Source organism: Lepidochelys kempii, chromosome 3 (genome assembly GCF_965140285.1).
Source record: "Lepidochelys kempii isolate rLepKem1 chromosome 3, rLepKem1.hap1, whole genome shotgun sequence".
Classification (NCBI taxonomy): Eukaryota; Metazoa; Chordata; order Testudines; family Cheloniidae; genus Lepidochelys; species Lepidochelys kempii.
In genome coordinates, this window is record NC_136382.1 from 112,672,795 (window position 1) to 112,700,166 (window position 27,372).

Genomic DNA, 27,372 nt, shown 5'->3' on the forward strand with positions numbered 1-27,372 from the left:
TTGTTTCTATGTTATATCTTGGTGAACATGTATTGATTGACAAATGGTCTGTGGTAAACAGAATGTTTCCAATCTGAAATTGAACCGCCAAAATGTGAATTGTTTCAAAATGGAGTAATTTATCTTGAGCACACAATCAGTGTGGAAGGAATTTCCACTGATAAAAAGAAAAATTGAAGTTGTACAGATTGGCCGTCTCCCAGGACATTCATAGATATGTAAAGTTTTATAGATCTCTGCTCCTGTTGCAGAAGATTTATTGGTGTTTGCCAGTGCTGCAAAACTACTGCATAAGTTGGTTGAGAAAGGGAAACCATTTCAGTGGTCAGCAGTGTGTGAAGAGGCATTTTCAGAGTTGGAAAAGGCTCTTGTGACTGCTCCTGTCTTTGCCTATCCATGTTTCAGAATGCTTTTTTATATTGGACTAATATGCTAATGCTTTCGTTTGAGGTCAGTATTGACACAAGAACACAAAGAACTGGAGAAGGTAGTGGCTTATTATTATCAAATGTCTAACTTTTCCTGAGATAAATTCTTGCAGTACCTGAAAGGAACTCCTGGAAGTGATTAAATATGTAGAATATTTTCATCACTATTTGTATGCAAGAAAGTGTAAGGTCCCTGCAATGGCACTTCAGATTCAGGGTATCCTGAAAGGCAACTTCCCAGGTCGTTGGAAAAACTTGCAGTACTATGATTTCACAATTGCACACTTGTCTGTGCACAGACATGATAGTGCTGATGCTTTGTTCGGGGTCTAATTGCAAACAGTGCCAGGAGAGCAAGGAATTCATTGCTAAAGAAAGAATGTTCCTAGGAAGAAATGAGTGTCTGCCTTCTTCCCACAGTTTTCAGAAGTGAAAATGTTCCTGGTGTCGTAGAAGTAGACTTTAGAGCAGCTAAAAGCTTTCTAAAGAGAGGATCTTGATATAAGAATAGTATGTGGTGGGAAAATCCATTGGCAAACGCAGCCATTCTGGAATGCAGTATCCCTTCACAATACCAAAATAAATGCTTTCTGGTCACAGTGGGAAAACCTGAAGTTAAAAGATGGAAAAAACCAGCAGGTTATGGGTAAAGGTATTAGCTATTTGTGCCATATAGATTGAAAAGAAAGTTCTGAGGTTGTGATTATTTTAAAACTGCTGAACACTGTGGTTTTGCAAAAATCTTAGCCAAGCTGAGAGGTTTTCTATTGGGTAAAATGCAGGCAGGATGTAAAAAACTGGTGCAGGAAAATTGATGCTCACATTGCAAAGAAGGGTTCTCCTAAAACTGGGAGAGCCTTTCTGAAACAATATTTTATTTATATGTTTGGGTCTTTGCATGAGACAGGCTAGTAATCAATTATTTTGTGGTAGCTATTGACTACTTCACAAAATGAGCTGAAGTTTACCCAGTAAGAAATCAAGGCACTGTGATGGTGGCAGGCATCCTAGTGAATGACTTTGTCGTTCAATTGGGGTCCCAACTGAGTTTCTCCTTTTGATCTCTTTGAAACTTAGAATCCAAAGTGCTTCAGCAGGGATTCATAAAACGTGCAATACCCCAGCTCGTCCATAGTCTAATGGGATGGTGGTGTTCAGCTCACTACCTTTTTATAGAACAGCACCAAATGGACTGGTAACAGAATATCGCATTCCTTTTGAAGGTTTATAGCAGTGCCTCTCAACCTTTTCAAACTACTATACCTGTTTCGGTGTTATACTTAAAAGAAGCACATGGGATCTTTATGGGGAGAAGGCAGCACGCCACATTTATTGAGAATACAACAGGTAGCATATGCTTTACTTACATGCGTGCACACGCGCGTGCGCACACACACACACACCCCTTCCTCTGCCAGTTGATGTTTATAGTTTGGATCAATGTAGTGGCCAGCCAGATTGGTCGCAGAGGGGAGCAGGGCTCTGTTGGTCACGCTCCAGTGCTCCTGGAGTGTGGCAAGACAAACCCAAAGTCCCATGGCCAACCACCCTGTTCTTATAGTCTTTTTTTGTCTGTTGAAGTCTATGGATTTTGCTGTGTCAGTTTGGGACCGGTTAGTTCTTAATTGGTGTATCTCTTGATGTCAACATTCCAATACACCTCCGAGAGGGTCATCCTGTCCTGATTTCGATTTAATCAATTGTCCTGTCTTTACGGGGGCCAGCCTTCACCTCAGGGTCATCAGTCTGCCCTTCCTTCATTATGGATGCACATCGATGGTTCTCTGATGTCAAGTCTCTTCACTCCTTCCTTGACCATCTGGCTATAACAATGGCCTTCATACCTTATCTTTTCCTGATGCATACGTTCCTCATTCACACAAACAGTCTTTTACAGAGACCTTTAAGAATACTAACAGCAGTATTTTATATCAAGTAAAAGACATTGTAAATTAAAGCTTACTACACTTTATAACCAAAACAATTCACATTGGCGCGTAGGCCTTCAACATTCCTCTAATCCATTTAACATAAGACACAACACAGGATCCTGTCTCTTACTAGTTAAGCCTTAAAACAAAGAACTAAAAGGGCCTTATTTGTAATGCATGGGAAACAGAATCTCTCCTAGCCCCAAAGGGTCATCTTTCTGCTATTCAAATGGGGTGGCTGGTAAAATGAAATCAAGACATACATTAGTACCTCTATTCTTATAGTTCAATTATACAATCCTGCTCCTACATCAGAAGTCTAATTTGTCTTGTGTAGCCCCAAGTTTCACCTCACTTAAAAACTACTTGCTTACCAAATTAGACATAAAAATACAGAAGTGGTACAGCATACTATTACTGAAAAATTGCGTACTTTCTAATTTTTACCGTATAATTATAAAACAAATAAATTAGAATATAAATATTGTATTTGCATGTCAGTGTATAGTATATACAGCAGTATAAACAAGTCATTATCTGTATGAAATTTAGTGTGTACTGACTTGGCTAGTTATTTTTCTGTAGCTTGTTGTAAAACTAGGCAAATATTTAGATGAGTTGATGTACCCCCTGGAGGACCTCTGTGTACCTCCAGGGGTACACATACTCCTCGTTGAGGACCACTGGTTTATAGAACAGCAGTCAGTGAGAGTACCACCTATACCCAGCATTCCTCATGTTTGGGCTTGCACTAAGGACTGCAGCAGCCTCTTGTATGGAGATCCTAAAGAGGAATAAAGGAATTTGGACTATGTAGAAACCCTACAATTCAGAACTGGAAAAGCTCACACCTTTGCTAGAGAAAATTCAATGATAGTTTCTTGATAAGATGAAAAGGTCATATGGGGAAACTTTTTAAAGAGGGGACTTGGTCTGGTTCCAAATAATCCTGGAAGAAAGAAGGGGAGGAGTCCAAATCTATATAAACCTTTGGAAGGACCCTATACAGTACTGACACAATAATAAATGAAGTTGTGTATAGGATACTGTTGGGTCCCAGGACTAAGCACAAAGTTATCCCACAGGACTATTCAAGGTGGAACATGATTTCATCATGGCTGACCCCTGCAACTGAGACTGTTCCTGTGGAAGTTGAGGGTGGAAAATTCAGAGTGGTGAATTCCCCATTAGAACAAAATGAGCATGTTCTGTGTAAGCCAGTAAATTCCACAAAATAACAGAGACGCTTCAAGGGCTCAAGAGACCACTGCCATCCACCCTGTTGTTAATTTTCTTTCAGACAGAGAAGTACACAGAAACAGACAGAGAAGGAAGCTGGAATCAGGCTGGACAAGTGGTATGTGAGAAGCATAGAGAGAGGGCTTTTGGGTCTGGTGCTAGCTAAAAAACGTTTGGCGTTATAAGCAAAGAAACTATATCCTATTGTTTTGATTCCTTCTGGGTTTAGGGGAAGCAGGACTTTGTACATTATTTGTAAATAAGATTGCATTAAAGGTACCTATTTCATCGTTACTTTCTCCTCTTAACTGGAACAACCACTAAGACTCTGAATTTTTGGCTATCCTCTTGGTTCAAAATACAGGACAAACTCAAAGAAAATGGACATTAACTTGGCAATGGAACTGTTACAGCCATTTTTAGTAGTGTGCATTGTGAATGGCAATCTAGCCTGCAAGGGTGAAGGGCTTAATCTGTTCTTTCCTTCCTGCCCCCTTCCTATATTTAAGAGGAGGCAGTGTTGCTAGAAAACTAAAAATCAGCACTCCTGAGTTTGAATCCTGTCTCTTCCCCTGATTTGACTCTGCAGTCTTGAGCAATCTACTAATTCTCAGTAGTAGTTTATCCATTTGTCAGATGAGTATGCTAGTACTGGTGTTAGAAGAAAGATGGAAAACTTAATGGTCATGGGCAGGTCTACACTACTGCTTAAGTTGATCTAACTTTACGTTGCCCACTTTGCGCCCCTTGCCCCAAACGGCACAAGTTTCATGCTGTCCACACCAATGCTATATCGGCAGAATTTGAGACAATTTGATTGTCTCTTGCTTATTAAATACTTGCTTACTAAATACTAATTTTGAAGTTCTTTCCTGCTTGGACAATGGAATTTACAGTTTGCCTGGTGTTTGAATCTCCTCCACCTTTTTTTCTTTAAACAGTATACTTTATTTTTTTGTTACTGAGTTCAGTTCTGCAAGTGGAGATTTAACATCACCACAGATATAATGTATTGACTTACTATGACTGAGGTTTTACCTGCATGTGAAGTCTTGTTTTTTAGGTAAGGAAGGTTTTTGTGGTGGTGGGTTTTTTTCCCCCCCTTGGTATTTATCTCCTGCTAAGATTGTGAGGGTCTTGAAAGACAATAACAGACTATGGCCAGAGTTGTCAAACTTGGATGCCTAAAGTTAATCACCTAAATTCATATTCAGATATTTTAATCAATGACCAGATTGTCAAAGATTCTGAGCTTCTCATTGAAGGGTCTGTAGATTAATATCTTTTGTAGCAAATCTGAGAATATAGGAAGTTTATTTGTTAGCATTTAGTTTTCTTAACATATTACATTTCTATCATTTAAAATGCTAGATATCCCAAAGACCTCCACTAGTGCCGAGAAATAAAAATTCCCTTAATGCTCTTGAATCAGGTTTCCTGTAAAATACAGTAAAGAGTCCATGGTAGATTTACTGAAGCATAATAAGTCCGTGTACAAGCATGAATCTACAATTTCCAAATGTAGTTCAACTTTCTGAAGTTTAAGTTGAGTCAAATTGAATCTGGTGAATTTTCCCATCTTAGTTTCCTTTTTAGGCAAAGTGTAGAAAACAATAAGTCACCTTCATAGTCCCTTTCGTGTCCAGTCTCCAATTCATCAGTTTTCTCTCATAACACTGATCATACACAGCTGCTTTATCAGGATGTCAATCAATATAGTTGTCTATTACACTGATTCCAAAACCTAGCCTAGAGACTGGGCACACATATCCCAATTCTCAAAAATTCTGTTTCTAAGGCAGATATTCCCTTCTACTCCATAAAAGGAAAACTTCCCCATTTATTTTGTAAAAATTCTTCTGCTGCAAACATGGTATTTCAGACCATGCAGGATTCTTGATGTCTCAAGAATAGGATTGTTTAGTTGGATAATTTGATAGAACTTTGTGAAATAGCAACACGATAACTGGCAAGAAGGCTTAAAAATAAATTAAAGTAACTCTAGGTTAAACAGAGCCAATATCTTCAACCACTGTCTTAAAAAAAAAAAAAAAACCCACAAAAACCTGATGTATCCGATGAAGTGAGCTATAGCTCACGAAAGCTTATGCTCAAATTTGTTAGTCTCTAAGGTGCCACAAGTACTCCTGTTCTTTTTGCGAATACAGACTAACACAGCTGCTACTCAAAAACCTTTTTACTATGTCATGTGGGGTGTAAAGTTTTTATTGCAATAAATTTGGGAATAATCCCATTACTCCTATCCAGTAATTACCGCTTAGTTCCTTAACATTAATATACTTAGTCCCTTTTTCATTTTACATATGCAAATGCTGTGCTGAAAATGAACAGAAATTATGGTAAATGAAAAAAGTTGCTTGGTTAGCTTGGCAATTTTTAGAATTAAAAAATTTAACCAATACAAAATAATTTAAGTTGGTATATTTTCAAACTGTAAACTTGAGCCAGTATTTTGTTCCTCATTCAGATTACAGTACACTTGTGAATATCTAAAAGGCAACTTTATTAATTATTGTTTTTGAAAGATCAAAGGCATTTTACATGACCTAAATGTATGATGTAACAAGTAATTGTATGAGTTTAATGACTCTCTGCAGTTTGCGTTTTAGAAATGCATCTAGTTACTCTGAATGAAAAACAGTCCAATAGATCAGTGTTCTCCATTGATTAAAATATTGTCACTTTGTCCTTCAACAAAGCAAGGGAGTAACCTGATGAATAGAAGTTTTGATTGGTTTGACAGGCAATTAAATTGAGATGTACTGTAGGGAAATTAAAGGTTAGTTTACAAGGATTCTTGTTTTTTTAATAGAAACACTGTTAAAGAATAACAGTCTTCTCTATTTGGTATTTGACATACGATTTCCATAATATGCATATAATACAATTTTTAAAAAGCTAGTACAAATATCAGTGATCCTTCTTTGAGACTTCCATAATGAAGCTGTTCTTTTCAGTAACTGTCTCTTGTTGTAATTAGTGTTTTGATATGTCTTGTGGTGGGATCATGATAAACATTTTTCTTAAATAACTTTGACAGTTGATCAGAGGCATATGGTATGCAACTAGCAAAGGAAATCCTTGGAGCATGTCCGTAAATTTCTTCTCAAGTGATCCGCCTGTCACTGTTAATATAGTCCCACACACAATTATGCAAATTAGGTTTAAAAATTCATTAATGTAAAATAAGGAAAAATTAATATAGTAAGTTTATTTGGATCAGTGCATGGATAACTAGAGCACAATCTACATCTATATAAAAGGTTTGTGATGTTTTTACCAAGTGCTAAATTTGTAAAAGCAGTATTACTCAAGGATCTAACAAGATCACCACCACCACCCCCAGCCAAATTACATGAAAGAAAGAAATGTGGGGTGCTCTCCTGTAGTCACTGGTAGTGATACAGTCTACACCATCTCTTTTGCTTGTTTTTCCCAATGCTAGATTGTATTTCATTTAACTAGCCCATATCCAAGCCCAAATCTCATTCTGAAATTTCTATTATGCTGTTTGAGATGAATTTTAGGTCTTTAGAGAGTTTGATTCACCGACTAACATGCATCTGTGACTTCCCAGCATGCTGTGATGCTACAACTGCTGAAATTCAGTGGACCTAACCCATGGGGGCATAAAACATGCTTCAACCAGCATGTGTATTTTATGAGGTGCTAGGTTATAACAATGTATTACTAGACTACCTGCTCCTTCCTGTTCATTCTGATACATTGTGACATTTTCCACTGTGATATGTTACCTTATAAATGTTTCTTATAAAGCACAAGACTCGGATTTCCAGTCAAGTTGTTTATGATCTGCAGCATTAAGTTTTTTAAACAAAAGTTAAAGGCTCCCTGTGGAAATCACTAGAAAAAAATAAACTCTCCAACAAATGCTAGATGATTCTATATATTATTCTATTAAAAGTTTTTATTATATTAAACTACTCCCTAGAAATAGTACAGGAAAACAAATATACTTATCCTAGAGTTGACAAAAAAAAATCTCGCTTTCAATAGAGTTAAAAGGTTTGAAGTTTTTTTTAGATTCCTTAAAAGTGGAAAGTGAACTTTCTAATAACATAAAGGCGAAAACGGAAGCAAGCTACCTTATTTTTTGTGTAGATTTTAATTTAATATATTCTTTGTGCACAGAGGTGTATATGATGATGGCCTTTCACTTATATCCTTTTATTCTGTAGAATCCTAAACTACGTTACATGCTATACAGGGATCCATAAATTCCACTACAGGAGTAGCCTACTCCTGAATTAAAAACGATTGCTTATAAGTGAACAATAATCCTACACAGCAGTGACAGCACTTTATGACCAAATTGCTCATTATACAGTTTGCACAGGTGACCAGAAATAGTCGTTGTCGGTGATCCCTCAAGGTCGAGTACGATCTCTTTCACAGGTTTTATTTTTCATCGGTTCTTTGGTGACTGAAGAGTCCGATTCTTGAGCCACAGGCTCTTTGGCAGACATTGCAGGAGGTGTTGGAAGACAGGTTTGGGCTGCGATTGCTGCATGACCGTTGTCTTTCCTTTCTTTTCTGGTGTTTTTCTATGACCATGGCAAGGCGATTTTCCTCAAGAGTAGACCTCTCTGACAAGTCTTCGCCAGTTATCCCTATCATGGGCTGCTGTCTCCCAGTGTCTGGTGTTGCTGACACCCTCAAGATAACATCAAGAGATGTGGCTTTAAAGCGTTTCTCTTGACCTCTGTTTTCTTTCTCCTTCAGTGAATTGTGCATACAGCAGTTGTTTTGGTAACTGTACATCAGGCATGCTCACACAGTGCCCACTCCACCTCAGCTGGTGCTGGATAATCAGGGCCTCAACACTGAAGAAGTTGGCCTCTGTGAGGATACTGACATTAGTGTGATGATCCTCCCACTCTTTTTTGAGGATCTTCCGAAGAAAGTGCTGGTGCTGGCGTTCCAGGTTTTTCAGGTGTTTTCTGTAGGTCACCAAGTCTCACAGCCATACAGGAGACTTGGGATTACCATTGCTTTGTAAACTAAAAGTTTAGTATGTATTCTGATGTTATGATTGTTGAACACCTGGCAAGACAGTTTGCCAAAGGCAAGGCTGGCACAGCAAATTCTGCGCTGAATCTCAATGTCTGTATCTGCCCTCTGTGAGAGATGGCTGCCAAGATAGACAAAGCATTCTACATTTTCCAGTTCTTCTTTGTTGATATAGATCTTCCTTGCTGGGTCTGATGATTGTCTGGGAACTGGCTGATGGAGAACTTTTGTTTTGCCTATGTTCAGAGTTAGCTCTAGGCTGTTGTAAGCTTCAGAGAAGCAATTAAGGACTGTTTGGAGATCCTCCTTTGAGTGTGCAGCTACAGCACAATCATTTGCATACTGGAGTTCAGTTATTGTTGCCAATATTACTTTAGTCCTGGTACGGAGACAACAAAAGTTGAAGATGTTGCCATCAATCCGATATTGGATGCCAATCCCTTGTGGTAGATGGTCTTGGGTTAGTGTTTTCATAGCTGCTAAGATAATGAAGCAAGGGTGGGTGCCATTACAAAACCTTGTTTTATGCCAGTTCGGATGACAAAGAGCTCAGCAGCAGAGTCACTGCACAGGATGGAGGCAGTCATCTGGTTATGGAGGAGTCTTATAATGGTGATAAATTTGCTTGGGCAGCCAAACTTTGACATGACTTTTCACAGAGCCTCAGGGTTTACAGAGTCAAAGGCTTTGGTCAGATCGATAAAGGCCATATACAGCTCCTGGTGGTGGTGTTGACATTTTTCCTGGATCTGCCTGGCTGTGAAAATGTTGTTGATTGTGCCAGCACAACACAACCCAGTATAAGACCTCAATGACAGAACAAGTGGATGAAGCAGGATCACCTCTCAACGGCTGTGAAGGCTGCAACAGAGGAGAAACCTCTAGTCATCTTGAACCTCCTTACCACCAGACACAGGTGCCTCTTGTGCAAAGATTTGTGTGGCTGCTGGTGCGCATCAGCTCCCACTCCATTAAACTACACATATGCAGGCTTCTTTCACAGGAAGAACTTTGTCCCCACCCCTACCCATAAGTCTTGTGGCAATGGGCGAGTGGCAACAGATAGGTGAAGTAATCATCAGGAGTCCCTAGTCACAGACGAACACACAGGTGATGACTGCAAGATGGTCATCATGTGCCCCTGGACTGGGATGGGGGGCATTTTCGGCAAAGAGGGCGGTGGTTGCACTTTTTTCTGGAAGGGAAAACCAGCAAGTGACAGGCAAATGTGTACATGGTGTTGGCTTTGCAATCAAAAACCTGCTAGTCAACCTCCTGACTGAGCTCACAGACGAACACACAGGTGATGACTGCAAGATGGTCATCATGTGCCCCTGGACTGGGATGGGGGGCATTTTTGGCAGCAGCGGTCATGACTGAACAGGCCTTTTTAGGAACCCCTCTGCTCACCCCATATGGGGAAGGGACTAGAAAAGGTGCCCTAAACATATGCTATCCCACCATACCTGACTGGATAACCGTGTCCAGAGAGATCACTCCCAATGCGGTTGAAAAACAAAAAGGTTTCTTGTAACTTGGAATGTCCGTACTCTACTGGACGGATCAAAAAGTGAAAGACCCAAATGCAGAACAGCAGTTGTTGCCTGAGAACTCTCAAGGTACAACATCGACATCACGGCTCTCAGTGAAACAAGATGTGCAGAAGAAGGCCACTTGAGGGAAGAGGGTGGTGGTTGCACTTTTTTCTGGAAGGGAAAACCAGCAAGTGACAGGCAAATGTGTACACGGTGTTGGCTTTGCAATCAAAAACCTGCTAGTCAACCTCCTGACTGAGCTCCCCGTCGGTATCAACGGGCGCCTTATAACCCTCTGCATCCAATTGGTCAATAAGTCATTTACCACTATCATCAGTGCATGTGCGCCAACTCTTTATGCTGAAGAACAGAGAGAATCCTACACTGACCTTGATAAAATTGTCATCCATTCCAAAAACAGATAAGATAATCCTCTTAAGGGACTTTAATGCAAGAGTTGACCAAGATTCTAACATATGGAGTAGCACCATTGGGAGGGAAGGAGTGGGCAAGACCAATTCCAATGGCATCCTTCTACTCTGCAAATGTGCAGAGCATGATCTTGTGATCACAAACACACACTTCAGACAGAGCAACAAGTACAAAACAACTTGGCAACACCCCTGCTCAAAACAGTGGCAGGATCTAAGAGATGTCAAAATCACCTATGTCATGAGAGGAACTGACAACTGTTGGACTGACCACCGCCTGGTGAGGTCAGTCATGCCATCAGGATTGCACTGAAACATAGAAAGCAGTCCAAATCCCACAGATGGCAATAAAACGCCCAAAGACTTGAATCCTCAGTGCACCAAGAGAACTTCTAAACACTCCTCAGTGGAAAACCTGGCCATATGCACACCTGGAAATGACAACACAAGTGTTGAAGAACACTAAAAAGCACTAAAACAGACCATCCATGAGGTTTGTGAGGAATCCATTGGCCTTGCTACCCACTGCCATCAGGACTGGTTTGACGACAACACTGAGATTACAGCCCTTTTGGACCAGAAGAGAAAAGCTTTCTGTGACTGGCAAAACCAACCACTATCCAGTCAGAAGCAGAGCTGAAGTTCAAAGGAGGATCCAAGAAATCAAAAACAAATGGGAGGACAAAGCAAAAGAAATCTAAACATTCGCTGGCAGACATGATATATGTGGAGCTTTTTGGGGGAGATGAAGACCCTGTACGGACCAAGGTCATGTGGCCTCACACCTCTGAGATCCAAAGATCTAGTACCCTTCCTAAAGATAACGAATCCATCAAAGAGCGCTGGAAGGAGCACTACCAAAGGCTTCTAAATTGAGAATTGACTGTGACTGACGACACCATCGACTCCATCTCTCAGCACCCAATCTGGGAAACGCTTGCCAATCCACCAACACCTGAGGAGGTCTGCAAAGCAATTAAACAAATGAAGAACAATAAAGCTCTAGGTCCTGAGGGCATACCAGCTGAAGTACTGAAAGTGGGGGGAGAGAAACTGACTGACAAGCTCCTCAAAATCTGGCGCACGGAAGAAATCCCTGCCAACTTACATAATGCTAACATCATCACCATTTTCAAAAAGGGAGATGGCCGACTGTAGCAACTATCAAGGTATTGCCCTCCTCTCCATCACTGGAAAGATTCGTGCTAGAATCTTACTGAATAGCCTGCTCCCACTTGCAGAGGAAGTACTTGCAGAGTCCCAGTGCAGCTTCAGACTAGAAATAGTGTGCCCACTCTTAATGGGGGTGGATGGAATTGGGATCTTAATGATTACAAATGTTCAATAGAAAGATAGTGTCTTGGAATCCTATTCTTTCCCTTTCATAACTAGCTTCTGTTTTTTGCTTCCGTTGTCCCACTCTGTCTGCCTCATCCTGTGTTTAAGTGTACAAAACAAGGATTAAAAGTTATGAGGCAGTACATGATACAAGTCCTTCTGTCACTAAAGATATACATATTAAAGGATTCCCACTCCTACAGCTCCAAGTTTTAAGTCATCGGCTTTATCAGGAAAGCCGCATGCTGCCATCAGTGGTCCAGTTCAGTTTAATTGAGTTCCTTTGGGGCTGTGCCATTCTAACTAGCAATACTCCTCCAAGTTCCATGCAGTGCATATCAACATCCTTTTGCTCCCACTCCACCATATTGTTACACTGTTTCCAGCAAAAGTAGTCTTTTGTAAAAACTTTTAAATAATTAAAAAACAAATGTTATAGTTCATATTGAGACACAGACTTCCAGTAGAATGGCTGCTTTTATCTACAATTGTAGTCTTCACATGCCCTTTTCCCACTCCTTCAAAGTAGCTAGAGGTGCTCCAATTGCATTGTATCTTTCTCCCCTCTGCCCTGTCCTCCCTCCAAAAACTGTATAGTTTTTCCTCTGAACCAAAGAATTCCACTTACAAATGCATGACACATACTTCCTTGGGTGCTCTGGTCCTATTCCCTTTGAAGAATCCATTGCATCAAGGTGAATATGAAAAACAATGTGCTATTGAGCACTCTACTTTTCTACTCTTAGTGTCACCAGAGCAATTCTCAGTGCTAAACTTTGGGTTTGAAAGCACCAACCATCTCTGTAACACTAAGTCTTTCTCTACACAGAGTTTTGGCTGTGCAACACTTGTTATAACGCATAATTTAGCTGTGGCACCAAGTTTTAGTTCTCTAGCATAATTTATAGTGCTAACCTCCCTTGCAGGAAAAGAAAACACCATCAGAGACAGGTTGAACTAATGAGTGGAGAATAAACCTGAATGGATGAATGTTATCCGTATTAGGGGATCAGTTCTTAAATTGTGCACCTGAAGAGTCTGTTAACTATACTCCTAACGAAGTACCAATATTATGCCCCAGGAATAAAGTGAACCAGTGATTTTCTAATGTGGACTAGAAATATTGTGAATTTCCCATCAGTGTCATATGACATCATTTATCCTGGCACTTGGGAGGTAGCATGCCATCTTACTCTCTTTGTGAGCCACAGATGTCTTTTTCCAGACTTTTCACTATGGTGGCACTGATCAGTTACTTACCTGTTACTTCTTTTTGATGGCTCCCGTTTTCTTTAGAGCTTGGATTGTGGTTAATAGTTAGACTGCTGACCTCTCTCTTGAGTTCTGTTCTTTCTCCAGTTCTTGAAGGCAACTTATTAATGTTGCATCAATGCAGCATTGCTCTGTATTGGTTTCCTGTATGGTCTTCCTACTAGTTACACTTCCATGATATCTTCATTTCTCCATCTTTCAACATGTACCATCTTTATCTCATGTGTACTATGGACTTTCCTGTAGTGCTCAAAGGGAACAAGATTTCCTGTGCACCCGTAAATCTAGTATGCCTTCCTTTGGATCCTACTGACAGTGCATTTGCTAGTCAGTTTGTTGCTCTTCTGTGAAAATGTCAGTTTGCACTTAATAAATGTCTGTCATGGCCTTCTTTCATGTATTGGATATATTCCAAATCAGCTTACCATGGATCCTGCAGTAGATTTCCTTGATAGCAGTTTCTGCTTATTTCAGGATGTTTGGAACCTGTGTCAGGCTGCTCTGTCCAAAAAACTCTATTCTTTGCAATGCTCTGTTCACTTAAGATTTTTCTTATTACTTGTGAACCAATATGTCAAAACATTCTCAAGGGGTGCAAATATAATGAAACTGTGCTTTACTTGCATAACTTTATACATGACCCTTGTGTTAAATCAACAATGCAGGCAAAACTTCTTGATAAGAGAAGAATGCTCTTCCCGCTCCCCAACACCACCACCTCTTCAAGACTTACGATTTTTTTTAAAAGGAACAATTTAATCCAGCTTTTACTGATGATGCCTTGACTTTTTAAATGGACATAGATACCTTACCTGGATGTGCAAAGATATGTATCTGTTTGGCCATATATAAATAATAAATTTGCACATGCAGGTATGGTATTATCACATGTAAATTAAGCTTTTTACATATTTGTGCACACCTTCCATGAAAATAAGACCCTGTAGGAAATAGTATGTGGTATCCATGCTGTGATATACCACCTGGTGTTTGTCGTATAGTTAAATTGGCATTTGCAGTCTCTCAAATTTATAAGTCTTAATCACAATCTAACCTTGCACATTTTTTACATTGCACTTATCTGTATGTTCAAGTAGACTGGAACAGCATCACATTGCTGGCACCTAAATATGTATAATTATCTGGAAGATCAGATGTTTATATTATAAATGCTTGCATGCCAGATTTTCAAACTTATTTTTGGTGCAGGCTGCAGCACATCTGAGAGGTTTTTTTTCAATGAAAAATACTGAAGTCATCATAATAAGTAATTCAAACAGTTAAATACACTCAGATTTGGGAACTGAATGCTTATTATAGTACCTATGTTGTAAAATATACAGGATCTGCAATATAGCCAAATTAACGTTGCTGTTAGAACTTTAATTTCTGCTTTTCATACTTCAATATTAACTGTGCAGCCTTAATGTTGATTTCACATAAGTTTTTGCATTTAATAAGATTAGAGTTTATAACTAGCATAGAATTGTTGCTCTTTGATATCAGCCCTTATGGATTTTATTGCTTAAAGGGGAAAAATGTACATAGGTTTAATACATTAATTTTCCTGTGTGATGCTAGTATAACTGAAATATTTTAGATTTGAACTCTTGCCACCATAGTACCAATATTTAATTGACATTCATTGCAATGAAAAACATTACTTTTTAATCCGTTCAAGAAATAAAAGAAACATTCTTGAAAATGTAACAGCTCATTTACTGCATTCAACACAAAACTGAAACAAAATAACTGATTATTTTATGTGGTTGTAATATGGTTAGTACAGGTTTCAGAGTAGCCGCCGTGTTAGTCTGTATTCGCAAAAAGAAAAGGAGTACTTGTGACAACATAGAGACTAACAAGTTTATTTGAGCATAAGCTTTCATGAGCTACAGCTCACTTCATCGGATGCATTCAGTGGAAAATACAGTGGGGATATTTATATACACAGAGAACATGAAACAGTGGGTGTTACCATACACACTGTAAGGAGAGTGATCACTTAAGCTGAGCTAATACCAGCAGGAGAGTGGGGGGGAAGAAACAGATTGACAGAGCCAGAAGAGTACCCAGAAGTCACCTACTACAGGACAGGCCCAACAAAGAAAATAACAGAACACCACTAGCCATCACCTTTAGCCCCCAACTAGAATCTCTCCAACGCGTCAGCAAGGATCTACAACCTATCCTGAAGGATGACCCATCACTCTCACAGATCTTGGGAGACAGGCCAGTCTTTGCTTACAGACAGCCCCCCAACCTGAAGCAACCACACAACAGAACCACTAACCCAGGAACCTATCCTTGCAACAAAGCCCGTTGCCAACTGTGCCCACATATCTATTCAGGGGACACTATCATAGGGCCTAATCACATCAGCCACACTATCAGAGGCTCGTTCACCTGCACATCCACCAATGTGATATATGCCATCCTGTGCCAGCAATGCCCCTCTGCCATGTACATTCATCAAACTGGACAGTCTCTACGTAAAAGAATAAATGGACACAAATCAGACGTCAAGAATTAAAACATTCAAAAACCAGTTGGGGAACACTTCAATCTCTCTGGTTACTCGATTAGAGACCTAAAAGTGGCAATTCTTCAACAAAAAAACTTCAAAAACAAACTCCAGTGAGAGACTGCTGAATTGGAATTAATTTGCAAACTGGATACAGTTAATTTTAGGCTTGAATAGAGACTGGGAGTGGATGTGTCATTACACAAAGTAAAACTATTTCCCCATGTTTATTGCTCTTCCCCCCCACCTCCCACTGTTCCTCAGACGTTCTTGTCAACTGCTGGAAATGGCCCACCTTGATTATCACTACAAAAAGTTTTCTCCCAGCCCCCCACCCCTGCTCTCCTGCTGGTATTAGCTCGTCTTAAGTGATCACTCTCCTTACAGTGTGTATGGTAACACCCATTGTTTCATGTTCTCTGTGTATATAAATATCCCCACTGTATTTTCCACTGAATGCATCAGATGAAGTGAGCTGTAGCTCATGAAAGCTTATGCTCAAATAAATTTGTTAGTCTCTAAGGTGCCACAAGTACTCCTTTTCTTTTTATGGTTAGTACAGTGAATTTATATTCTGTATGGCATTTTCCCAATTTTTGGATTTTTGTTCCTTTGAAGTTGTTACAGTTGTACAGGCATACTTTGATATATTCTATGAAGAGTTTATTGAGCACTTTTTGTGGTGTAAGGATTTTAAAAATACACTTTGAATAAATAATAAGGATCAGATTCTTGATATTTTATATGTTAACTCTGACCCATACGGGAATATATTTATTAATATATAAAAATTACAAAAATATGTTAAGGTTGCAAAATCAAGAACTCAAAAGCTGGAAAATGCCAGAATTGTTTTTTTCTGATCAATCTTTCTTTAACCCACTTTGGGTCTGTACGCATTGTGATAATTATATTTAACTGCCTGATCACATACTAACTTCCACAGAAACCTCAGTCTTATTCAATGCACAGGGAGAATGGTTAATGAGACATGGCAATGTGGTGAATGACATGGGGTTGCAGGTATGAAAATGCTTATTTGCAAGCTACATACAACCCCACTTCATTCTTGTTCAGTCTGTATTCAACTTCAGCCTGCCAAGTGACTTTTTTTTTTAAACTCTGGAACACAGAATATTTCAAACCTTATAGCTAGGGCTCCGTGCCTGTCGTGGAGGTCACCGAAGTCACAGATTCCGTGACTTTCTACAACCTCTGTGACTACTGCAGAGGCCAGCGTGGCTGATCCCAGGACTGCCCAAGCAGCTGGCTCTGGCACAGCCACACCGGCCACTGCTGGAGCAGCCCTGCAGCCGGCTGCACTGGCAGCTGTTTGGGTGGCCATGGGCAATGGTCCCTGGGTGGGCGGTCAGAGCAGCCACAGCCCCCAGCAGCCGTCCCCGGGTGGGCAGCAGCCCATTGCCAGTCAGCCAGAGCAGCTGCAGTCCATGGCCCCAGGCAGCTGGTACCCAGCAGCTGGTACCCCAGCACCAGCTCCCAACCTCCCCCCACAAGATATTTAGTCACAGGTATTTTTAGTATGTCATGGACAGGTCATGGCTGTCAATTTTTGTTGGTTGCCGTGACTTTTACCAAAAATACCTGTGACTAAAATGTAATCTTGCTTCTAGCTGAAGTAACCAGATAATCCCTACACTTATTATAGCTCCCTGCATCTTGTGGTGGTGATCATTCTACTAGCTTAACAGCTCAAATAAAAGCAGACAGAGTGTAAGTCTTGTAAGTGTTTTAGAGTGTATATTACATTATAACACCAGTTCTCAAACCCACCAAAAATGAGTAGTGTCATTAAAGGGGATGGAGAAGGTTGCAATGAAGCTCGATTTTACTTTACTATAGAAGATGATTGGGAAATTTCTCTCACAAGCATTTGTTTATTAGGGTGTCATAGTGTAGAATTAACAGTTATTAAGGCCTCTAGAAACTTAGGGGACGGTAAATTCACATGGCTGGATGAGATCTATCTTTAAGTCCAAAGAACCTAAAGTGCAAGATTCTGCTGACAGTTACGTTTTTAGACAAGCATTAGAGGGGAATGGGAAGGGCTGGACACTTTGCCCACAGGGTTTCAGAGAGATTTATTGACTGCAAAGGAAGGGTAACTCTAGGAAATCTTGGATTCCATTCCGGACTCTGAAGGAATGTGCACTCAAATGAACACAGATTCTTTAATCTGTTCCCTCTTACAGGCTGACACTTTTTGTCTTGTCCTCTCCAATCTGTCCCTATCCCAGGCCTTCCTATTCAACTTCCCTTGTCCTAATCCCATTCTTCTTGCCTATCCAGTCTGTCTTCACTCCTCATGTTTCTCATCCCAGTCTCCCTGCCCAAAGCACGTTCTAGGTAAAAACTCTGTTTTCTACATACTTGTGGTGTCTTATGCCTGCACAAAGCTGCTTCATAAGTGACCATTAGCTTTTTCCCATGTTTATGTACATCTTCGAGACAGAAATACAAGAGCCAGAGGAAAAAAATATGGTTGTAAAACTCTAATGTTTAGCAGGGACGTAGTGGAGCAACTTCACTGCCTAAAATTATTTTTAAATAAATTTTGTTGAGATTGGTTATAATTCAATATTGCATTATTTAAATATTTTTTGGAAGAAAAACTTTTGGTATAAAATTAAAATTACTTGTCACAATTTATATTTATTGTATTTGATTTATTAACCTGGTGTCTCTTGAAACCAATATATAAAACAGAAGGCAACATCTAAAATGCATTGTGCCCTTGAAACTGGAAAAAAGTAGTAATATGGTGAGATTAATTTTAAAAAGAAGTTGGAAACCCAGTGTACAATTAGAATATCTTAAAATAAATTGCAAATAAGGTATTCAAATTTTAAGTGAAGATTTATCCTTTGTTCCAAGGATAACCTTCACACTTGCAATTTTTGTTTGTTATAGACCGGTTTAATTATATCATAATTTCTGAAGCATGCTCTTTTATGTAGCAATTACACCAGGTCTCTGAAGTTTAAAATTTCATATGGCTGAGTGATTTATATATACAAATAAAATACAATAAAGATAAAATAGTTCCCTCTTCCTGGATTTGGTTTTCTGATGTTGGGCTTTAACAAAGTATTTGTAGGATATATAAACAATTTTCCTAATTACTTTTTTGAATGCATTGTATCTTGCAGGATAACATTTTGCCATCTGCCTTTCCAAAGTAAATGGCTGTATGTGGGTACTGAAAGAGGAAACATTCACATTGTCAATGTGGAATCCTTTACGCTCTCAGGCTATGTCATCATGTGGAATAAAGCCATTGAACTGTGAGTTTGGTTAAGTATTACCTAGCTGAAAACAAAAATATTTGTCCCGGATACCATTGTTAATTATAGAAATGTCATTTGTGTTAAATAACAAATTTAAATAGAAATAATATAAACACATTTTATCTCCCAGAAATCTGAAACATATACATATGTTCTGGTCTAAAATTCTTTTCTACATGAGTGTGGGGAATAAACAAAAAAAAACTTACATCTTTTATGTGATGTGATGAGCATTGCCAGGATAGGTATGTAGATCATGTTGAAGTACAGTATTGATTTCATTTATCTGATGTCTGAAATTTAGAATATGTAATTTTATTTTATAGTTCTTAAGTGAAACTGCAGCTGCCAGACTTTCTTAACAGAAAAGTAGTCTTAAAGTACAGTACAATTCACTTTGTGTGTGAATCTCCCTGAATTTTCTACAGTATGTACAGTTCTCTATATTATATACGCATCTGCATGTTTCTAGAAGAGGGATTCTCAAACTTCATTGCACCACGACCCCCTTCTGACAACAAAAATTACTACACGACCCCAGGAGGGGGTGACTGAAGCCTGAGTCCGCCTGATTCCCAACCAGTTTTTCGGTATTCAAATATTTGACTACAGGATTGTAATGTTCAAAAAGTGTTAATTTATCTCATCCATATGACTTTGTCTGGTAGCTTTTGTTGTAGTCCAATGTCAGATGGCATCATCATAATGATAATTTAATTAAAGGTTTCTGGGGCTCTTTCTAGTTCAGATCTTTTATAGAACATTTATTGTAACTTTAACTTAGGCACACAACTTTTGGACCCGTGCATGCACTTTGTCAAAAATGCCATTGTTTAAATGGCATTTTTGAATGGAATGAGCGGCAGGATGGGCCCATAGACAATAAAACTCATTAGTCATTAACTGTACAATTCAGCAGGATTATTTTTGTGCTCACAATAAATTTTTAGGCTTAAATAACAATGGTTAAAATAAGTGAATTTGGTTTTATTGATCCTGGAATATTTCTTTCATTACTGAACTAACAGTTGTCACATACTAAGTATAGCTAGGGATAAAACACTTATGTGAAATTGTCTTTAATAAATGATCCTGATATTTAGGTTAAACTGAAAGGAACAGAAGCTGATAGTGTATTGACAGAAATGGAAAAGAAATCCAAAAATAGTGCGTGTTTAGCCGGCTCTTCAGTATAGTGCAGACCAATTCATATTTGTAAATTATTTTCAAAGCTTTGTTATTTGATGATTAATTGATGGATTACAAACAGAGCATGCAATACCCTGTGTCATAAATATAAAGGGAAGGGTAAACCCCTTTGAAATCCCTCCTGGCCAGGGGAAAGCTCCTCTCACCTGTAAAGGGTTAAGAAGCTAAAGGTAACCTCGCTGGCACCTGACCAAAATGACCAATGAGGAGACAAGATACTTTCAAAAGCTGGGAGGAGGGAGAGAAACAAAGGGTCTGTGTCTGTCTGTATGCTGCTCTTGCCAGGGACAGAACAGGAATGGAGTCTTAGAACTTTTAGTAAGTAATCTAGCTAGGTATGTGTTAGATTATGATTTCTTTAAATGGCTGAGAAAAGAATTGTGCTGAATAGAATAACTATTTCTGTCTGTGTATCTTTTTTGTAACTTAAGGTTTTGCCTAGAGGGGTTCTCTATGTTTTTGAATCTAATTACCCTGTAAGATATCTACCATCCTGATTTTACAGGGGGGATTTCTTTATTTCTATTTACTTCTATTTTTTATTAAAAGTCGTCTTGTAAAAAACTGAATGCTTTTTCATTGTTCTCAGATCCAAGGGTTTGGGTCTGTGGTCACCTATGCAAATTGGTGAGGCTTTTTATCCAACATTTCCCAGGAAAGGGGGGGTGCAAGTGTTGGGAGGATTGTTCATTGTTCTTAAGATCCAAGGGTCTGGGTCTGTAGTCACCTAGGCAAATGGGTGAGGCTTTTTACCAAACCTTGTCCAGGAAGTGGGGTGCAAGGTTTTGGGAAGTATTTTGGGGGGAAGGACGCGTCCAAACAGCTCTTCCCCAGTAACCAGTATTAGTTTGGTGGTGGTAGCGGCCAGTCCAAGGACAACGGGTGTAATATTTTGTACCTTGGGGAAGTTTTGACCTAAGCTGGTAAAGATAAGCTTAGGAGGTTTTTCATGCAGGTCCCCACATCTGTACCCTAGAGTTCAGAGTGGGGGAGGAACCTTGACACCCTGTTTCACACAAAGCTATATCTATGGGTCTTTCAGTTAATGTGTAAAGTTTTTTTTCAATAATAAAACGCAAATTATTACCCAAAAAATGAGATGTGGCTGGGGCTAATGATTTGTGAGGCTGTAGAGTCCTACATTCTCCGCAACTTTGTGATTTAGCAGCTAATAAATTAGTTAGTGGTAATATACACTTTTGCACATTGTTTTACGCATACTGAATGGTCAACATTAAGGCTACTTTTCTACTGTGGGATAAAATAATAAAGGCTGCTGTATCACTGCTTCTCAATTAAAAAAATCAAAATACAGGTAAATAAAATAAATGTAACATAGTAATAGATTCACTATGGTTGCAGCAATTGCAATAAGTAGCTGTTCACAACATTTTTATCAGTGGGCTGGAAGAAAACATAAAATCATCACTGGTAGAGTATGTAGATGACACAAAAACTGGGCAATGGTAAATAATGAAGAGGACAGGTCACTGATTTAGCATCAATATGGGTTGTTTGGAAAACTGGGTACTAGCAAGCAATATATGTTTTAGTATGCCTAACTGTAAATGTATACATATAGGAACAAAGAATGTAGGGCCATACTTACCGGATGGGAGACCCTAACTTGGAAAGCAGTGACTCTGTAAAAGATTTGGTAGTCATGGTGGATAATCAGCTGAGCATGAGCTCCCAGTGTGATGATGTGGCCAAAAGAGCTAATGTGAATCTGAGATGCATAAATGGGATTTCATCTCAAAAGGAACTAGTTGTAATAGATTTTGGGGGGAAAATGTGTTTGTTTTATTTAAGATGGAAATGTTTTCCCTTTCAGATCGTCCAAATCTCATCCAGGACCTGTTGTCCATATTAGTGACAATCCAATGGATGAAGGAAAGGTATGTTGAATTTGAAAATCTCAATAAAGAGCGAGATTGAGTGATGTGAAAGTGTATTTATTTATCTTTTAAAAAAAGAAATAAACCAAAGACAACCTGATACAAGTGCCATGGATTTTGAGGAAGTACTCAATACATGAGGAAAAACTCCTGATGGAAAGGATATATCAAGGATATACAGGGCTAGGGGAAGCCCAAAAGTATTGAGATAGGCATAGTAAAATAGCATGAAGGGTTTGATCAGATGAGCTATTTGGGCTAAATGAAGTGAGTGTGTGTGCTGAAGCAATGATGAAAGCGGAGATAGAACAAAGGTTAGTTGTGAAGATCCTAGAAGGTATAAATGAAGAAGGAGCTTACTGTGATGGGCAATAGGGATATAGTGAAAGAAAATGGAGAGGCTGAAAACAGTCAGAGGCAAGATAGATAAACTTTAGCATGTGCTTTTTAGGGCTGCTGTCATCAGTGACTGCATGACTCACATGGAGGATTCCTTGTCACGTGTAGGAATAAAGATACAAGAGGGTGGATCTAATGTTGTTGCAGTATCTACTTCATAGAACAAGAATTACAGGTATTTTAAGTAATTTTCTTTCCTTCAACGTTCTTTACTCTGATTATTGCAGCTCCTGATTGGCTATGAGTCTGGAACAGTAGTATTATGGGACCTCAAGTCAAAGAAGGCGGATTACAGATACACACATGATGAGGTAATGACATTATTCTTCAGTTGACTCATTTCCAGTTGTGTTGCAATGTTTTTGTTTGTTGTGATTTAGTCATTAAATATTGGCAATGTTTTGTATGTTTGAACAATGATGTTTAGAAGTGAATACTGTATTCCTCATAACTGTTTAATACCTGCGTAAGTGAATCTGTACTGTCTGTTGCAAGCATACCAGTTGCTTCTAAACATTTTGCTATATTAAAATCATTTTTTCTAAATAGGACATTTATTATTAAATTGTCTTTTTTGCTGTGGTTTGGTAAATACAACTCATATGTTTAAAATGCTTAATATATTTTCAGTTTCTCTAAATTTCCTGCAATGGAAGATTTTTATTGAGAAAAATAGGAAAAAATGCCTATAACCCATAATTCTGTGCAGCTGTGAAAATTTAAATATATAAAAACAACTTACAAATAGATATTGATATCTATAATAATCTATTGTTATCTAAAAATAAAATCACTGTTAATCAATAGTTAATGGACCAAGTCCAATAAAGATGGCACAAGGGTGTGAAGTACTCTTTCCTGTGTCAGCTAAGGCAATTGTACTCAAGGCCGCAAAGGAGTGATTTTCTTCTCTGCTTTGGGTTTACATTAGGGAGACTGTTTCAATATCCTTTATTTCTTCACAAAAATTAAACCAATGGAATCTTGTGAGGGGAGGTGCTGATTTTGTGCAGTTTAACGCCATCCTGGTAATGCTTACTTTTTGGACTGTGCCTCACATTTTCATGTCTGCACAGGACCCATGCAGTCCCCATTAAGGTGGATTTGTGACTAGTTTGCACAACCTGGTTGTGTAATTTTGGCCACCAGAGCTTTCCAACATAGTTTTTACTGATATAAGCAGGCAGTAAACTTGATCCATTGTATGTCTCCTGCACGTATGGGTAAGTGTAAAGCAACAGTCTTACATCTGTCTCGTGTTTAACTAAAAAGAGAAAAGCAGAGACAAATATTTATAGTTCTCAGATTTTCTTCTCCAGATTCAGTAGAAGGGCCAGGCTGCAGGTGGAATGCAGCTACTGCCTGCCTCTCCTGTTGTGTCTATACTGCAATTGGGAGGTGTGATTGCAGCACAGGTAGACATATGTAGGCTAGCTTTGATCTAACTATATCTAGCTTTGAACTAAAGCTAATTTGAGTAATAATAGCAGTGAAACCACAGCAGCACAGCTTATCCTCTCAAGTATGTACCCAGGGTTTGCGGCAAGCAATGCTGTCACATTTTCACTGCTATTGTTTGAGGTAGCTAGATCTAACTAGGTCAAAGCTAGCTTGGGTATGTCTACACATGCTGCATTCGTACCTCCCAGTTGCAGTGTAGACATGCTCTCAGGGCTTCTGGGATGTATCGTGGGGAAGCTAGGGTAATACTTCACCTAAGATGCGCTTCTGGTTTGGAGATGGGAGTTGGGTCAGGCAACAAATGGAGAAACAAATCTGTCTTTGTCTCTCTCACAGTCCTACTTGGCTGTAGAAAAGTGGGAGGCTCCTTTGAGATACTTTTCAGGTTGGGAAGGAGGCCTGGCCAGATTGCAGATAAACAAGCAACCCAAGCTCCCATCTCTCATATAACATAGTGCTTCACATATTGTAAACACTGTACATCAGTCCTGTGAAGGACTGTAGTTGATATTGAAATATTTATCCTATTTTATAGATGAGAAAACTGGGAGAAAGAGAGAAATGACTTGCCCAACTTCATATGGTGGTTGTTTAGCAGGGCTGATACCGGAACTGAGGAGTTCCTGTCTTCCAGTTATGCATTCATGTTCCTAGAACCCGGACTGCCTCTGCAGCTGCTAGTTAAGCTATTAGTTTGGACTTCTCATGACCTAGTCATAACCATAAAAACCTTAGTATCTTTCAGCTTTCAAAAAGTTGTGATAGATATGTATTTTTAGCCTAGTGCTAAAATAAATGAGTCGAATTTACATGTGAATCTAACATTTACATTCTAACAGCTTACTGATTTAGAATCACAGTATAAATCTGTAGGTATAAAAATATATTTCTACTCTTCATATTTTTCATGTAAGAAAATCATGAAATAGAGAGAATTAAAAGTTTAAATTTACACTTTCACAATCTTTTTGTTTTGTCTCTGTTTTCTGTACTGTGCATTGCCACAAAGCAGAGAGGGACAGAAAAAATTGAAGACTTTGTATTGAGAGAGCTCAATACATTTCACAATATTCACTATAAAAAGAGTGGTTTCAGAGTAGCAGCCATGTTAATCTGTATTCGCAAAAAAAAAAGAAAAGAAAAGGAGAACTTGTGGCACCTTAGACTAACCAATTTATTTGAGCATAAGCTTTCGTGAGCCACAGCTCACTTCATCGGATGAATTCAGTGGAAAATACAGTGAGGAGATTTATATACACACAGAACATGAAAAAATGGGTGCTATCATACACACTGTAAGGAGAGTGATCACTTAAGATGAGCTATTACCAGCGGGGGGGGCGAGAAAACCTTTTGTAGTGATAATCAAGGTGGGCCATTTCCAGCAGTTAACGGGAACATCTGAGGAACGGTGGGGGTGGGGAAATAAACATGGGGAAATAGTTTTACTTTGTGTAATGACCCATCCACTCCCAGTCTCTATTCATAGATATGTGGACACAGTTGGCAACGGGCTTTGTTGCCAGGCTTTGTTGTAGTGGTTGTGTTGCACCAGCAACCACACACCACACAACAGAACTACTAACCCAGAAACCTATCCTTGCAACAAAGCCCGTTGCCAACTGTGCCCACATATCTATTCAGGGCACACCATCATAGGGCCTAATCACATCAGCCACACTATCAGAGGCTCATTCACCTGCACATCCACCAATGTGATATATGCCATCCTGTGCCAGCAATGCCCCTCTGCCATGTACATTGATCAAACTGGACAGTCTCTACGTAAAGAATAAATGGACACAAATCAGACGTCAAGAATTAGAACATTCAAAAACCAGTCGGAGAACACTTCAGTCTCTCTGGTCACTCGATTACAGACCTAAAAGTCACAATATTACAACAAAAAGACTTCAAAAACAGACTCCAACGAGAGCTTGCTGAATTGGAATTAATTTGCAAACTGGATACAATTAATTTAGGCTTGAATAGAGACTGGGAGTGGATGTGTCATTACACAAAGTAAAACTATTTCCCCACCCCCAGCCCCCACTGTTCCTCAGACATTCCTGTTAACTGCTGGAAATGGCCCACCTTGATTATCACTATAAAAGGTTTTCTCGCCCTCCCCGACCCCCCCTCCCCGCTCTCCTGCTGGTAATAGCTTATCTTAAGTGATCACTCTTACAGTGTGTATGATAGCACCCATTTTTTCATGTTCTGTGTGTGTATATAAATCTCCTCACTGTATTTTCCACTGAATGCATCCGATGAAGTGAGCTGTAGCTCACGAAAGCTTATTCTCAAATAAATTGGTTAGCCTCTAAGGTGCCACAAGTACTCATTTTCTTTTTATAAAAAGAGTGAGAACAAATTTACAGTAAGGAAGGAGGAATTCCTTCCTCTACAAACTTTCCACCAAGGATTTTCTGTTAATTTAAATTAAATCACTTGTCCCATAGCACATTATGCTTGCTCAACTAGTGAACTTTCTGCATTGTTCTCATGTTTCCAGGTCATGTGACTTAGTGATTGACGTGAATTGAGAATCTAGCTTCAACGCAAGCTATTAAGTGATTGACATGCATGTCTTGAGTGTATTTATAATCATGCCTTAAGGAGTTACAGGCCCCACCTAGCTGTGTAATCATTTTTCTCTTGATTCATTGATTTTGGCATATTTTAGATTTTGTTCTATGCTGAAATTTTTTTTTGTAAAATAGTGATTTGTTTGTTTTGAGACTTCATGTTGTAGCTTGGTACCTCAAACCAAAAAGATATAATAGAAATAATATTTTTTTTTGGTTAATGTAAACTAAATAATTAATAATCTAGTTCAGGGTTCTCAACCTTTTTCTTTCTCATTCTCTCCCCCCGCCCCCAACAAGCTATAAAATGTTCACCTTTGCCACAACTGTTTTTTCTGCATATAAAAGCCAGGGCCAGTGTTAGGGGGTAGCAAGCAGGGCAATTGCCTGAGACCTCACGCCACAGGGGTCCCCGCAAAGCTAAGTTGCTCAGGCTTTGGCTTCAGCCCCAGGCGGCAGGGCTCGTGGCACTGGGCTTCAGCCCCATACAGCATGGCTTCAGCTTTTTTCCCTGGGCCCCTGCAAGACTAACACGGGCCCTGCTTGGCAGACTCCCTGAAACCTGCTCGTGGCCCCCCAGGGCGCCCCAGAACGCTGGTTGAGAACAACTGATCTAGTTAATACTGCAGGCTAAAAACAGTCTGAATGCAGTTACCTATGGGCTGAGAGGACCAGTGCATTAATTGCTTTGGAGAGAACTGTGATGCAATGGATGTTTAAGATCTCTCTTCTACCATCAGGAACTTGTAGGAAAGGCCCTTT

The 27,372-nt window shown here is 39.2% G+C and overlaps 1 protein-coding gene across 11 annotated transcripts in view; it reads left to right on the forward strand.

Moving 5' to 3' along the window:
* STXBP5 (syntaxin binding protein 5) overlaps nucleotides 1-27,372 on the forward strand; it is a 184,306-nt gene that overhangs the window by 40,862 nt on the left and 116,072 nt on the right. For 6 of the 11 annotated variants that reach the window (XM_073337576.2, XM_073337566.2, XM_073337569.2 and 3 more), the window contains exons 5-8: nucleotides 3,660-3,716; nucleotides 18,918-19,052; nucleotides 22,099-22,162; nucleotides 22,789-22,872. In XM_073337576.2, coding sequence (XP_073193677.1) covers nucleotides 3,660-3,716; nucleotides 18,918-19,052; nucleotides 22,099-22,162; nucleotides 22,789-22,872 — 340 coding nt within the window. Of the gene's footprint in view, nucleotides 1-3,659; nucleotides 3,717-18,917; nucleotides 19,053-19,428; nucleotides 19,646-22,098; nucleotides 22,163-22,788; nucleotides 22,873-27,372 lie in introns of those variants that run through there. The other 5 variants (XM_073337571.2, XM_073337570.2, XM_073337572.2 and 2 more) reach the window with 2 other exon arrangements.